Source organism: Cavia porcellus, unplaced genomic scaffold (genome assembly GCF_034190915.1).
Source record: "Cavia porcellus strain 051 isolate PalLab524CR breed Dunkin Hartley unplaced genomic scaffold, mCavPor4.1 scaffold_2, whole genome shotgun sequence".
Lineage (NCBI taxonomy): Eukaryota > Metazoa > Chordata > Mammalia > Rodentia > Caviidae > Cavia > Cavia porcellus.
The window spans coordinates 110,013,159-110,029,935 of record NW_026947485.1 but is presented as its reverse complement, the minus strand read 5'-3'; the positions used below and the strand labels follow the sequence as shown (position 1 = coordinate 110,029,935).

Below are 16,777 nucleotides of genomic sequence, written 5' to 3'. Positions count from 1 at the left end.
TTTTTACATTATGTATTATGTCCATCCTTTTGATATGACTGACTCTGTTTTGTTATATCACATTTGGTTTTACTCTCTTCAAAAAAAGGAATAAGAACTGTGGGAGTAATAACTGCATGTATATTTAAGTGTATATGATAGATAACTATATTACTGTTTTGTTGGATCACTGAACAGAACTGTTTGCAATCTCATTGTTTGTCCACTTTATATGCTTTAATTTTGTAACTTGAGCAACTATTTCTAAGATGACAGTATGTAATCTATTAACTAGTGATTTCTTACTGTTTATTTTTTCTGCAATTCTGTATACCTTGTACCCTTTTTGTTTTTTTAAATAAACAAAATTTAAATACCCTGTAATACTGTCAGGGTAGAAGACAATCTTATTGTCTTCACAGTTGTTGCCTATACTCTCAAATTTGGTACAATCAAGCAAAACAGAATAGAGAAAAATCAGTCAAAACAAGATGGTGAGAGAAATACAGAGTTTCAAATCAAGTTTTTAATCAATTCCTTAAATAAAATTTTTTAAAAACCCTCACATATCATCTTCTGTCTTAAGAGAAAATAATACGTGTTCCTTAGGTTCACCACCACTGCTCTACACCAGTTAGATGACTCCCTACTTCCTTCATACACTCCTAGATGCTGATGACTTCCATATACTGTCTCTATGACCTTGATCACATTAGGTACCTCATATACATGAAACTGTGTAATATTTGTCTTTTTGTGTCTGGTTTATTTTACTTAGCATAATGTCTTCAGATCCCATCCATATTATAGTAGATGTGAGAATTTCCTTCTTTTTAAGGATTTATAGTATTCTATTGTCTGTATATATCATATTTTGCTTACTCAATACATTAACTTATGAATGAAAAGCTGGGTTGATTCCACCTGCTGGCAACTATGCACAGTGCTGCAAAAAGCACCGACCAAGTATCTCCGCGATGCGGCTGGCGATTTAGCTCAGTGGCATAAGCACCTGCCTTGGAAGCAGGCGTTCATGAGTTTGATCCCTGGTACCGATTTAAAAAAAAAAATATCTCTGCAAGACCCTACTTTTCGTTCTTTGAGTTGTATACAGATATGGAAATGCTGGACCATACGTAATTGTATTTTTAATTTTTTCAAAGACTGTCATGTGGATCTAGTTTTGATTTTTGGCATGTAGAAAGCCAGTTTTTCCAGCACCATTTACTAAACAGGCTGGAAACACTGGCTTTCCACATGCCAAAGATTTAAAATAGATCTATATCTTTCACCATGCACTAAACTAAAATCAAAATGCATCAAAGATCTAAATATTAAAACAGGCGGGCTGCTGCCTGCTTGGGGAGAGCCAAACCCAATGCTCTGAGTCAGTGCCATTCGAAGACTGCAGAGGGAGAAAACCAGGCCCCATGGGAGGAGACCCCTGCCCAGATATCAGTGCCATGAGTGGGCTGCTGCTTGGGGAGAGCCAGACCCAGGCCTCTCTCTGAGTCAGCACCATTTGTGGACCCTGGAGGGAGAGCCACTACCTACAGGAAGGAGATCTTCCTATCCTGAAAATCGTATGATTTTCATTGGGTTTTTTTTTTTTGGGGGGGGGGGCGGTATTTTATCTTGTTTGTGTTAACTCTGATGGTGTGAGCAGCTATTTGAAAGATAGCAAGACATGTTATGGAAGCCATTATATATTTACTACTGGCTTGTTTTGAGGTTCTTTATTGCATTTATTGTTTTGTTTTTATTGTTTCTATTCTATTCTGTTCTGTTCTATTTTTAGTATGTCCAAAGGTGGTACCTAACAAAGGCACTGTGTAACTATTGTTGATTTCAAAAGTTTTGGAAATCTTGTATCACTTATTCTGTTTTATTTTGATTGATTTTCTTCTGTTTTATTTTCCTTGGCTTTTTTCCTCTTTAAATCATAAATAAATAAATATTAAAACAGAAATACTAAATCTCCTGGAAGATAGACATCAGTACTTTATGAACAAAACTCTGATTGCACAGAAACTATCACACCACACAACTGGGATCTTGTCTTACTAAAAAGCTTCTGCATAGCAAAAAAACCCCAATGGAGTAAAGAGACAACACAGGAAAAAAATTTTGCCTGCTATTTCTCAGATAAAGGACTAATATCTACACTATCTAAAGAACTCAAAAAAATCTGAACCCCCCCAATTTAAAGATCCAATCCAAGAATGGGCATGTGATGAATATATACTTCTCAGATGAAATAGAAATGGTGAATAAATATATCAAAAAAGATCAACATCACCAGGTATTTGAGAGATGCAAATTAAAGCAACACAGATTCCATCTCACTTCAGGAAAACTGGCTATTATCAAGAAATTCATCAGTAACAAATGCTGGTGGGGATATGCGGAAAAAGGAACCCCTCTCCATTGTTGGTGGGAGCGTAGACTGGTATAACCACTATAGAAATCAATGTGGAGATTCCTCAAAAAACTAAAACTAGAGGTTTTGTTCAACCTAGCTATTTCCTAATTCTGAAAGAATTAAAAATATCATACCCAGTGATATATGCATACCTGAGTTTATAGCCATGCAGTTTGTAATTGCCAAATCTAGGAAACAGCCCAAATGTCCATCAACTGATGAATCAAGTAGATGGGAATTTTTATACAATTGAATACTGCTCTGCCACGAAGAAAGATAAGTGTGAGACATTTCTAGGTAAATGGTTGCAGCTCTTAAGTGAAATAAGACATGGACACATGTGTAAATATTGCATTGTTTCCCTGGTACAAGAAACAGAAAGCATACATAAGGACCAAAATGTGCAATGCATATTGAGAAATCGGAAAAAATGTTCAAATGGGAAGATGAATTAAGGAGGGGAGAGGGATAAAGAAAGGGAAAGAAAAAATGAGAAAAGAAGAAAAAAATGGGAAAAAAACTTTTGTAAATAAGTAGAGGAAGAAGGGTTGAAGGGAGGGTGGGAGAATGGGAAAAAAAAGAATCAACTTATATCATGTACAAATACAAATTCCTTATAGTGAATGTGATCATTACGTATACCTAAAATATACCCGTTAATTTACATGTAACATGTACAGGGACAAATTCCTTATCATGAATGTGATCATTATACATACCTAAAATGTACCAATAAACTTAAGTAATTAAAAAGGTGAAAAAAAATAAAGACTGTAACATAGCTTTCCTCAGCACTTGTATCATTTTACAACCCCAACAGTATGCAAAGTTTTTCACTTCTCCTCATCCTAATCAACATTTGTTATGTTTTTATCTAACAATATCCATCCTAGGAGACATGAAATGGTATCTCACTGTGGTTTTGATTTACATTTCCTTAGGGCTAGTGATGCTGAGCTCATTTTCATGTATGTCTTAGTCATCTGTATATCTTCTTTGGAGAAACATCTATTTAAATCCTCTGCCCACCTTTTAATGAGGTTGTTTTTATGTTGTGTAGTCATTGAACTTTTGCTAAGAAGTTAGATTTTGAATATTAACTCCTAACCAGATATATGACTTGCAAATATTCTCTCCTATTCCATGAGTTGCCTTTCTACTCTGTTGATAGCAAAGGAAATTTTGATGTCAAAGAAACCTAATGTCCCAGAAGCTGTTTGCACCAGCGGATTAAAACCAAGAGCAAATTCTAGACACTCAGAAATGATAACAAGGACCAAAATTAGAGTTAAGTGAATTTGCAGAGCAGGCATGGTGGTTCACACCTGTAGTCCCAACCCTTGGGGAGCTGAGAAAGGAAGTGTGAGTCTGAAGTCAGCCTCTACCGTAAGACCTGTCTCAAAAGCCAAAAGAAAAAACAAAACAAACAAACAAAAAAACTGCTAACAGTTGTTCCTTAAAAAAAAAAAAAGAATTAGAAGATATCCATTTTTTAAGACTAAAGTTTAAACTGAAGGGCTCCATAGTATTGCTGGATTTATATATCTTAGTAATGTTAAAACAATTTTGGAAAAAAAAAATAGTACAACACCAAATGGTGCTAATCTCTCTCCAAGTTAACCAGAACCTGCTTAATAGCTTAAGTGGAAATTTTAACTCCATAACCAAGTTATCTACTGCCACCTGATGGTAATATCCCTTAACTACAAATTCAAATTATTAACCTGTAAAGTGAATACACAGTGATGGATGGCACCAATAGCACAGAAATATATTTATCCTAAAAACAAGATTTTTAATGAATTTGATGCAAGGGAAGAGAATACAACAACTAAAATATTTAGCTTATACACACACACACACACACACACACACACACACACAAAACCCCATTAAGCTCACTAAAATCCATTTTTTTATTTCCCTAGTCTCTTAACTTCCTCACTTTTACATAGGTTTGGCAATTTGCATAAAGGGATGTAGTACAAGGTAGGTCAGAAAGTAAAGGAGATTGTGCATACTGGTCAGGAATGAAACCTCTGCCCTCAGTCCCAGAAAAGGAAGAATTTCTATTTCTTTTATTTCCATAGAGTCCTTTCTCTGGTTTGAAACACAGCAAAATGTTTTGCAATGAAAGTTTTCTCAAATTCTTTTTTACAAATTAACCCCAATGGAACCCTTAGGGACAGAAGAAAGTCTTTTAAACACTGGCTAAGTCAGTTATATGCCAGGAAGGGGGTGTGTGCCTATACACCCACACTGAGGAGATAGAAGGAGAAGGGTTGTGCATACAAGGCCAGGCTACACAGTGAGCTCCAGGCCACCCTGAAGCCTATCTCAAAAGCAGTGAGAGGGTAAAAGGGAAGGTGGTAGGGAGAGACATAGACAGAAACAAAGAAAATAAGGGGCACAGGAGGCTGGGCTTAGTGGAAAAGTCTGTAATCCCAGGACTTGGAAGCTGAGGCAGTAGGACAGCCCAGGCTATATAGTGAGTTCAAGGCCAGCTTGAACTACATGGCAAGACCCTGCCATAAAAACTGAAAAGAAAAGAGAAGAGGGGAGATGAGAAAAGGTAAGAGAGGAGAAACAAGGGGAGGGGAGGAGAGAGGAAAAGGGAGGGGAGAGGAGGAGAAGAAAGGAAAAAAAAAAGCAGACTTAAATTTCCTCAAACTCAATATTGAAAGACAGCACAGCACACCTACCTTAATAAGCCCACTGAAGGAGCGTGAACGGGCCCTCTTCTGTACCCGGGGAGTAGACGGTTCTCGTCCTGGTGTTTGGGTCAAAGACTGCTTCTGAAACTAAAAGAAACAAGTGAACACTTTATTAAAATTCTCTCAGCAACAGTTTTTCTGGGTGCAGTTGTGTACACCTATAATACCAGCTAGCTAGAAGGCTGAGAGAACAGAACTGCACATTCAAAGGCAGCCTAGGAAACTAGCCACACTCAGTCTCAAAACTAAACAAAAAGACTGAGGATATAACCTAGTTACAGATTACTTGCCTAACATGTATTAGGACCTTGGTTTAAGTCCCAGCACTACCAAAAGAAGAAGAAAAAAAGTCCAGGAATAAGTAAGTTTGTACACATTAACAAGGTGACAAGCAAAATACAGGGCAGAAATGGAGGATGGGACATAGCCTATTGGTAGAGTTGCTCGCCGATTATTATACACAAAGCCAAAGGGTTCAACCCCCAGCACTGCAAAAAGTGAATAAACAAAGGCAGAAACTATGCTTCCATTAAGAAATTAAAATGTAACCAAGCATGGTGGCGAACACCTATAATCCCAAGCACTCAGGAGGCTTGTTACAAGTTTGAGACCCACCTGAGCTACAAAGTGAGCTCGAGGACAGCCTGAACAGCATAGCAAGACTCTGTCTCGAGAAAGGAGAAAGGAGAAAGGAGAAAGGAGAAAGGAGAAAGGAGAAAGGAGAAAGGAGAAAGGAAAGGAAAGGAAAGGAAGAAACCAAAGTGTGCTAAATTACTATGCAGGATCCTGCATTTTCTATTCCTTGAATGTGGAATTACCACCTTATTTTATAGACAAGGAAACTGAGAATTAGCTTATATAATTTGCTTAAGATTTCTTGCCAGTAAATCATTATTTTTCTTGCATAAAAGTATCTTGGACATATAGCATCCAAACTAAAACAGTGCTTAATTTAACACAAATTGCACATCACATTTTTTAAAAAGTTACTAAAGTGGTTTAAATAGAGTTCTTATCATTAAAAGAAATGTATCAGAATACAAATTTTCAATACTATCAACATCAGCTCTCTATGTGAAGAATCTAAAGTAGGAAAAAGAAACAGATAAAGCTTACTTAATGTTTTGATTAGATCTTCATTTCCTCACCTAAATAATAATATAGTACCTAAAGCCAGCTGATATAGTATCTAATCCCAGCATTTGGGAAGCTGAGGCAGGAAGATCAAGTTCAAGGTCAGTCTGCTACATAGTGAGACTCTGTCTCAAAAAAAAAAATAATAATAATAATAGTAATAATAATGTACCTAATTAAAGAATCTACTACCTTTTTAACTATAGTTGTAATTTCTGAATTAGCAAACTTATATGTATCATTTGTATACTTATATGTATCATGTAGCAAACATATCTATCATTTCAGATTCTGGGGGCTAAAATATGACATTTTTAATATACAGATACCAAGAAATTTTCAAAGTTAATTTTTGTAGCAGATATATATTTAGCTACTTTTAAAATCCTTACCTAGTAAGTAGTCTCTAAACTTATTGGGCTGAGTAAAAAACCAAAATTTCTGATTAAATTGACAAGAGTACTAGGGTAAGTTCTCTCATATCCAGTTTGGGGAAATGTTAATTGATAAAATGTTCTGGGAGAGAAAAAAAAGCTGAGTGTGGTGGTGCACTCCTGTAATCCCACCACTCAGGAAGCTGAGCCAGGAGGATCTTTGCAAATTCAAGACCAACCTGGGCTACAAGGTGAGCTCAACGCCAGCCTGAACTGCATAGTGAGACCCTGTCTCAAAAAGAAAAAAAAACTCTGGGAAGCTCTTTAGTTAACGTATATTCAACTAAAGAGTCCTTTAAAAGGGGCTGGGGATTTAGCTCAGCAGCATAAGTACCTGCCTTGCAAGCAGGCGGTCGTGAGTTTGATCCCCAGTACTGATAAAAATGAAAAAGACAAAAAAAAGAGTCCTTTAAAAACAGACTCCATTAAAATGCATATTAAAAAGTATATACCACCTATAAGTATTTTGGTAAGTATTCTTACCAAAAAGAAAGTAAATGACCTGGAATCAGATCAAGTCCCCAGAAACAAATCTAATTATCAGTTCATAGCAAATAAAGAGGACTGAGGAACATATTAAGTAACACTATAGGGATGCAAACAGAAAAATTCAGACTAGAGAATATAAATGATTTTATTTCTTCTAAAAATAAAATTCAAATAGAGAAAGGGAGAATGTGTACACATGTGTGTTTATGTCTAAATGCAATGTGGAGCAGAAAAAGGACATTAATGTAAAAACTGATAAAATCTGAATAAAATCTACAATGTTAACAGTAACATAGCAATTACTCAGAATTAATTTCTGAGTTTTAATTATTAACATTACAAGGAAGCAGGTGATGGGTGAAGGGTATGTGGGAACTCTACTATCTTTGCAACTTTTCTCTAAATCTAAAATTATTTTAAGTTTAAAAGTTCCTTCAAACAGGCTGAGGGTGGCGGCTCACACCTGTAATCACACTTGGAAGGCCAAGACAGGAGGACCGCCACAACTTTGGGGCTGGCTTGGGCTACCCAATGAGTTCAAAGTCATCCTGAACTACATGGTCAGACTTTGTCTCAAAAAAACCAAAACAACAACAACAAAATACTTCATATAAATAAACTATTTTGCAATTTTTTTCAGGGGGAAAAAAAGAAAAAGGGGAGAGAAGGAATGACCTGTATATTAAAAGTGACATAATAGATACCTTGATTTTACAAAAAAGAGTATATATCCTTTGGCCATGTTATTTTTAGAAAATAATCTGTAAATTTTATTATTATTTATTTATTTATTTTTGGTACTAGGAAACAAACTCAGGGCCTTGCACTTGCCAGGCAGGCACTGTGCCGCTGAGCTACACCCCGGGCCCATAATCTGCAATTTATAAACAAAAACCTAAAAGCTAAAAAATACTAATTCCTTCAACATACCAAATAGTAGGCAAATTGTACATAAATTAAGTCTTATAGGATGGAACATTATGCAAACATTAAAAATATTCACAATGATGTGGAAAATGTGAAACAAAGTTAATGAAAAAACAGACTATATTATGATCTTAAAAAAAATATATATATATATATATATATTTATTCATAAAGAAAAACATTAGAGACGAATCATGTTTTCGCCTGAGTCAAGCTCCACCAAGGGGATCAGGAAGAGACTCAGCACGCCTTCTCATACACCAGGCTCTGCCACAGGGATTGAGAGAAGACTCAGAAAGAAAATGGACCACACCTTCCTGTGAGCCAGCTGGTATACAGGTGGGAAATCAGAAAAGTATATATATCTGTGCCCCCTACCAGCCCTAAGCAACTGGCTGATTGAGAGGACTCAGGGTGAGATAACGGCAACTGGGGTGAAAGGAATAGCTTGATGCTATTGTTTAATTGACTTTGCAGACCTAGGATTGGTCTGGGCCTCTATTTGGAGGATGGCAGTGTATACTGTGGCAGCCATGGGGGATTTCCTTCTGACTTATTTTTGAATGTTTTGTTCTATTTTATTATTTTCTTTTATTCCTGTTTCTGGTAATCTGAGCAACTATTTTGAAAGTAACAATATGAAGCATAACAACCATTATTAAATTATTATCATTTGTTTTGAAAACCTATATAGCTATTATTGTATTGTTGCTGTTGTTTCATGTTTTTGTTGTTGTTTTTTAGGTTTGTTTGCTTCTTAATTTTTCTGTTTTTTTTTTTCCCTTTCAAATAAAAAAAAGTTAGTGGGCTTAGTGATGATGCCTATAATTCCAGCACTCAGGAAGCAGGAGGATCACACCAAGTTCAAGGCCAGCCTGGCCTACAAAGTAAGTTCAAAGGCAGCCTGAACCATACAGTGAAACACTGCCTCAAAAAAAGACCCAATAAATAAATAAATAAATGCTCACACAAAAAAAAATTAGAAGAAAATACTACAAATGTTACCAGCAATTACTTCTGAATGATTATACATGATTTTATTTTTTCCTTTACACTCTTTAACAAGTCTCAATGTTTCTATAGTGAGCACACATATAATTTTTAGTTTCTCCAAAAACATAAGTCAATATTTAAAATGTATACAGTGAGTTTACAATCACGCATGCTATAATATTTAGTGAAAAAAGGAGAGATTTTAAAAAGTGTATGATATTGCCAAGCATGGTGGCACATGCCTGTAATCCCAGCACTCTGAGAAGCTGAGAAACAAGGGGAACATAAATTCAAGTGCAGGCAACTTGGTGACTTTTCCAGACCCTGTCTCAAAATGAAGAATAAAAAAAGACTGGGGATGTAGCTCAGTGCACGGCCCCTGGGTTTAGTTGCTAATCTATCTGTCTGTCTGTCTGTCTGTCTGTCTCTCTCTCTCTCTCTCTCTCTCTATATATATATATATATATATATATATGTAAAAATATATTGTAAGAAAAAGGCTAAAAGAAATGCTCAAAATATAGACATTGTAATTCCAGCACTTATTGAGGCAGGAGGCCAGCCTGGGCTCCACCAGCCTGAACTACATAGTAAGATCCTGCTTCAAAAAGCCAAAACAAACAAACATTGGTGGGATGAGTGATTATTTTTTATCCTTTATCCATAAGTTCCTGTCTTTAAAAGAAAAAAAAGGGACTGGAGATTTAGCTCAGCGGCATAAGCACCTGAGTTCCACCCCCAGTTCCAAGAAAAAAAGAAAAGTCATGTTTTTCCTTTTGTATTACTTTATCTTTAATCCTCAGTACTCTTGTTGAGAGAAGTCATTACACCTGTCCTACTGAAGTCTATTGATAATTAAATCACTAGCTGCTTTGAGTCTACAATACTCAGCCAGCACCCTGTAAAATTCCAGTCACAGAATAATTTGTAGACCTTAAACTCCAAAAAGCAAAAAGTGTTAATTGCTTAGAATAACTTAGATCTACAACAATAACAAAAAAGCTTAGCTCATTAACACCTGACCCTCTATGCTTGGTATCAAATATAAAATAAGGGGCTGGGGATTTAGCTCAGCGGCATAAGCGCCTGCCTTGCAAGCAGGCAGTTGTGAGTTCAATCCCTGGTACCGATAAAAAGGAAAACGACAAAAAAAAAAAAAAAAAAAAAAAAAAATATATATATATATATATATATATATATATATAAAATAAATGACAAGCTTAAGAGGGTCCTAAGCTGAATAAGAAATGAGACTGACTGTGAAATCTAATTTATATGTGCTCTCTTTGGCAACACATATATTAAATGCCCCTTCCGCCCCAAAGTCCATATATTAAAGGCTTAGTCCCCAGTTTGTTGTGCTACTAGGAGATGGCAGGATCTTGAAGTGAGGCCTACCAGAGGTTTTAGTTCACTAAGAGTGTGCCTTCAAAGGGGACCGTAGGGTCCTGGTCTCTCCCTCTTTGTGTCCCCCTATGAGATAAAAAGTTTTGTTGTCCTCCCTGACACCATGTGCTGCCTTACCACAGGTCAAAAAGCAACAGAGCCACCCAATCACAGACTACAATCCCCAAAACTGTAATCTAAAACAAACTTTTCATTTAAATTGATTAACTCAGTTATTTGCTACAGTAATGGAAACCCAAATTTTATACAGTAACCCTGCCTATTCAACTAAATTTGAAGAAATTGAAACAAAAATGAATTATCTGAGAAACAAACTACTCACATCACCAGGATTTACTCAAACTACACTCAACAAAGCAAATGAAATACTTAATTTCGCTCCCACAATTTCAAAATAAATAAAATTACCCCCCAAAAAATTCTTTCATACTTTGTAGGATCAGATAGACCTTGATTTATAGTCTGTTTCAACTGTAAACAATTCAATTAGTAAGAGTTACAACTTGCCAGCCACTCTATGTATTGCCTTTCTAAATAAGAAAATTAAGATTCAGAAAGGAAGTTATTTGTCAGGAAAATTCAGTGTTTCAAATCTGAAACTATGTATCAGAATTCCTTGTTCTCTTTAAGCAAATTTGTTACACTGTGTGACTAAAGTTAGAGACACTTTAACCACAGCTGGAGCCTCTTATTTAACTGGAAAACTCTCAAACAGCCTCCTCTCCTTTCTCCAGGAGGCTGCAGTGCACTGAGACTCCGGAGACACATTTGCTTTCTTGGCTGAACCAATGCCTGTCCCCAGGAGAGCTAAAAACTACATAGGATCCTGTTTAACAATGTTCTCTAGTGATTCTACAAAGACTGTCAGATCTTTGAAGATCCATCACCATCTCCCTGCCTTCAAGGCACCTGTCTAATGAGTTGTTTCTTCTTTGCTGACTCTGGCATACTGTGAACATGCTGGAAGAGCTCCCTCAGTGCCTCTTCTGTACGCTGCTGGATCTCCTCTTGCTGAGAGCAGGAATCTGCCTGGTTCCATTTCTGAGATTTTGCCAGCGAGAAGGACTTAACATGACATGCAGTGGTCAGATCAAGGTCATCCTAAAGAAAATTTAAAAGAAATATAAATTTATCCTATTGGCTTTCTTTTGAGTTTCCACAAAAATGGGGGAGGGGGAGACATGGGAACATGGTATATGCCTACAGTCAAGAATAAAAAAGATCTTATAGTCATGAGATAAAGAGAAATCTCTTGGTAAAGGTTATTTAGTAGTCGACTCCAATGACCTCAGCAGAGAAACTAAGTGCATCTAGAATATTCTCACCAAGAGTTATATTTGCAAAAGAGTTCAGTTTTCAAAACATCTTTTCAGCATCACCTAAACTCATGTAATCTTCACTGCTATCTTACAAGGTAAGCAGGAAAATATCATCATTCCCACTGAAATACTGAGGTTAAGCTATAAAGTCACACTGAAAGGACAGGCACATCTTGGAACACAAGCAGACTGCTGCTTGGCCAGTGCCCTTTCCCATATATGACAATTTAATGTAATAACTATTTGGCAATAGTAAAGGAATAAAAACAGGACTCTTTTAAGAAAAGCTGCTCTCCAGTTAAACTAACTGAAATCAAATATTTATTTTCCCAGGCATACCAAGTATTTCCTCAACATGCTCCTGCTGGCCTGAACCTACAGCGGTACATGTATGACTGTCCTAATGGCCAGCATGGGACAGTTCCTCAGGTCATACAAACCACCCAATGGCACAGTCACATATGTACCACTACTGATTCAGAGTTGCCTGGCAGTGAAACATACAAATTATGGCCCTACCATGAATGAACTAAAACAGGGAGAAATAGTCTTTTAGCCATCTAATAGTTTTACCATGCCACTGAACTTGAGTAAGAATGAATTACATAAAACTGGATCTTTGTTATTATAATATATAATATATATTTAATGTATTAGCTATATACAAATATATTTTTTATTTTTATCTTCTATTTTCCATGGCTTCTCTTGATTTTATGTTTCTCATTTTCCTGGTTTTTTTTTTTTTTTAATTCTTCTAATCTTAATTCTCTTTGTTTGGATTAAGAATAGTTTCCTCATCACCTTTAGTGATACTTGCTAAATTGTTCTGGTATCTGCTATAGTTTGAACATGGTTTGTTTCTCAAAGGTTCATATCCTGGAAGCTTGGTCCTCAATGTTATGGTGTTGAAGAGTAAAACCTTTAAGAGGTGAGTCTAGTGGAAGGTGAGTTGTCATAAAGTGAGCCCACCCCAGTTTTTCAGAGCTGTTTCCCTGTTTCTTTGTTATGTTGTGATATAGGTAAAGACGTTGGTACCATACTATCTGTACCTTCCAAACACCAGCATCTTGGGTGAAATAAATTGGAAGGAAGAAAAGAAGGAAAGGAGGAGGGAAAGAGGGAAGGAGAAAAGGAGGGAGGGAGAGAAGGAAAGAAGGAAGGAAGGAAAGAAGGGAAGCAGAAAGAAACAAATAAAGAAATGAATATCTTTGAGAGACTTCCTTCACTCCCATAAGACCCAATCCATTCTGCCATTCACATTAATGTATTCCTGAAGGTGGAGCTTCTATGGTCTGATTACCTTCCACTAGTCCCACCTCTTAAAGATTTTACTCTTCAGCACTATAGCACTGAGGACCAAGCTTCCAAGATATGAATTTTTGGCAGACAAACCATATTCAAAAAAGAAAGTTTTGTATTCTTACCTTTGACAATTGAGCTCTTGAGCCCAAATAGTGCAATCTGGCACATTCTCGAATATAAGCAGGAGCCTGAGCAGGACATAAAAGAAAACCAGAACCTTGTGGTTAGCAGTACCTAAAACTTTTTTGGATCACAAAAACAAACAATGGTTCTCAATATATCTAACAGGTAGATTACTTTAGAAGGCCAACCATATAGCTCTTTTTTCTTGTCACCAAATAGATACCTTAACAAATCTGATGGAAAAACTGTGAGGAGACACCAATACAATAGTTGTTTTTTTCATCCCCGGTACCGATTAAAAAAAAAAATAGTTGTTGTTTTTAAAAAATCAAAACTGGCATATGTACACTCAAGTGAGTTAGACACAAAAATATAGACAGTTTAACAATGTTTATATTTGACTAAAAACATCCCCCAAATCCTTAAATTCCAAATGGTCTCCAGATCACATTTTAGAATCATTATATAGAAAATACCATTTAGGATGACTGTGGGATAGAATCCTATGACAAGTCCTAGTAGAAACATAAAATAACATATCCACTCTTTTACTAAGTATAAAACAATATAATACTTGGAGAACAATATGGTAATATCTAATAAAATTACATTTACATTTATCCATTAATCCAAAAAATGTCACCTCTAGCAATTAATCCTTAAGATGTAACTCCAGAAATACAAAACACACTTGCCTCAAGTTAATCGAAAGATACAACTTAGATGCTTGCTTCTTTGAGGCAGCCAGTCTGGCTGGGAAAAACAGCCAGACATGCCCCTGTGTACCTGCCACCATTGGGGAGTCCTAATGTAGCCATGCAGGCCAGGAGAAGCAGCCCTCCACCACCACACGCCCAAACCCATTGAGGAAGCCTTGATGTAACAACGCAGGTCTAGAGAAGCCTGCTCTGCACTCCACTGCCTCCCTGGGAACCTAGGTTCAGAAAAACCCAGGTGCCTGGCCCATTCCCCTACCCTGTGAATAGCCAACATAGGAAGCACTTGGGGCCCCACAACCAGATCACCCAGAGGAACCCAGGAAAATGTCAAGACAAAGGAGAAAAGACAATCTCAGACCTCCAGCCCACACAGAACAAGTCTGGGAAACAGAGACATGGAAGAAATTAGAATTTGCACACCTGAAATTTCTGAAAGGATAACAACTGAAGTAAAGAAACAACTTCATCGGACTGTAAAAGTAATCAGATCAGAAATAACATCTCAGGTAAAAGAAGAAATCAAAAACAATGAAAGAATTGCTGAGCATATATAAAGAAGACATAGATTTTTAAAAAAAGAGGAGAATAGGAAAATAATAGAAACCTTGAATGAACAATACAGGAAGGAATTACAATGCATGAAACAGATTCAAAGAGACATTCAGGATATTAAATACTCCACTGAAAGCTGGAAAAAAACTGAAGATAGACTTTCAGACCTTGAAGACAAGATTGCAGCTAACAATCACGAAAGAAAAGATCTCTTAAACATAACAAAGGACCAGGAAATAACATTTCAATGGCTGCAAGACAACACAAAGAAAAATACTTTAATAATGATAGGCATCAGCAAAAAAGCAGTAGTCAACACAAATAATATAAAGACTATTTACAGAAGTAATAAAAAATTTCTCAAGCATGGCAAAAAGACCTGACATACAGATAAGTGAGATATACAGCACTCCAACTAGCCGTAACCAAAATAAATCTACAACCAGAAATAAAAAAAAAATCAAGGGCCCAGAATTCAGCAGAAGAACACATTATTAAAGGCTGTTACACAAAAGAAATAGATCACCAATAAAGGAAAACCCATCAAGATCATGACAGACTTTTCAACACAAACCACAAGTCAAGAAGAGCTTGAAGCATTTCAAGTCCTGAAAGAAAAAAACTTCCATTTGTGCATGGTGGCTCATGCCTGTAATCCCAGCACTCTGGAGGCTGATGCAGGAGGATCGTTACGAATTCAAGACCAGCCTGGGCTACAAAGTAAGCTCAAGGCCAGCCTGAACTGCATAGCGAGACCCTGTCTCAAAAAGACAAAAAAAAAAAAAAAAAAAAAAAAAAAAAAGAAAAGAAAAAACTTCCAACCCAGACTGATGTACCTGGCAAAAAAATCAATGGGGACATAAGGTATTTCCATGATAAAGAACAACTGAAAGAACTCATAACCATCAAACCAACCCTATAAAGAGGGAAGGATATTCCAGAGAGATAAAGATGACCACAGTTCCAGGAATAGCAGCAAAGGGGGCTCACTGAGCAGGACAGGCAAATGAACAGAGGGGAAGAATGGGAGGCCAGTGGCAGGAGGATAGCATGGCAGAGATGAGCCCATGCATGCCAGTTGTAACCACTCATGTAGATGACCTTAATTCAAAAAAAAAAAAAAAAAAAGCAAAACACACACACACACAAGGAGAGAGGATCAAGAAACAAGATCCATCAGTATGCTGTATATAAGAAACACATTTAATTCAAAAGGAAATTCACAGACTGAAAATCAAAGGAAAGAAAACAATGCTCCATGCAACGGGAAACCCGAAAAAAGCAGAGGCAGTTTACCCATCAATCACAGAATGGTTAGGAAAGATACCTTATTTTTATACAATGGAAAGCTATTTAGCTATAAAGAAGGATAATCTCAGGCTCTTGTAGGTAAATGGGTGCACCCTGAGATCATGCTTATGAATGAAATGGTTTGAACTCACATAGGTGAATATCATGTTGTTTCCCTAGTGTAAAAAACTGAATGAGTTAGTGGGATCCAAAATGTGCAATAGGGGCTGGAGGTTTAGCTCAGCGGCATAAGCACCTGCCTTGCAAGCAGGTGGTCATGAATTCAATCCCCAGTACTGATAAAAATAAAAAAGACAAAAAAAAAAAAATGTGCAATAGATGTTGTGAAAGTAAAAGGGGAGGAAACTGCCTAAAAGGGAAGGTGGTAGCCATTGTTAATTTCCTTTTATCTTGTTTGAACTCCTATATCATTTTCATTGTTTGGTTTGGTTTTATTCTGTCTTGTTTTGTTTGATTTTACCATGTCTAAGGGTATGAGCAGCTATTTTAAAGATATCAAGATATATCATGGCAGCCATTGTCATTTCCTATTATTTTGTTTTGAAGTCCTGTATCACTTTTATTTATTCTGTTTTGATTGGCTTTATTCTGTCTTACATAGGTTTACTATTAGTAGCAACCACTGTATTATTTTGAAACTAATCTGAATATATTGTAGGAAAGAGCATATAATGCATATAAATACTATTAAAACTTGGAATCCACAGTGTTGAAGAGAGAGAGAGAACTAGAAATATAAAATAAAAGAACCTAAGAGTGTAGGTATGATGGTACATGTCTATAATTCCAGCACTCAGAAGGCTGAGGCAGGAGGATTTCCATGAGTTAGAAGCCAGCCCAAGCTATATAGCAAGTTTAAGGCATGCTTAAACTGCACAATGAGATGCTGTCTCAAAAGAAAAACAACAACAAAAACAAAAAATGTTGGACATGGTGGCACATGCCTGTA

At 36.5% G+C, this 16,777-nt stretch overlaps 1 protein-coding gene across 6 annotated transcripts in view; it reads right to left on the bottom strand.

The window, feature by feature from the left end:
* Nucleotides 1–16,777, bottom strand: part of Arhgap19 (Rho GTPase activating protein 19) — an 89,989-nt gene that overhangs the window by 15,276 nt on the left and 57,936 nt on the right. For all 6 annotated transcript variants that reach the window (XM_063245118.1, XM_063245120.1, XM_063245116.1 and 3 more), the window contains exons 7-9: nucleotides 13,246–13,311; nucleotides 11,409–11,600; nucleotides 5,104–5,202 (exon numbers count right to left, since the gene is read on the bottom strand). In XM_063245118.1, the coding sequence (XP_063101188.1) occupies nucleotides 5,104–5,202; nucleotides 11,409–11,600; nucleotides 13,246–13,311 (357 nt within the window). The remainder of the gene's footprint in view (nucleotides 1–5,103; nucleotides 5,203–11,408; nucleotides 11,601–13,245; nucleotides 13,312–16,777) is intronic.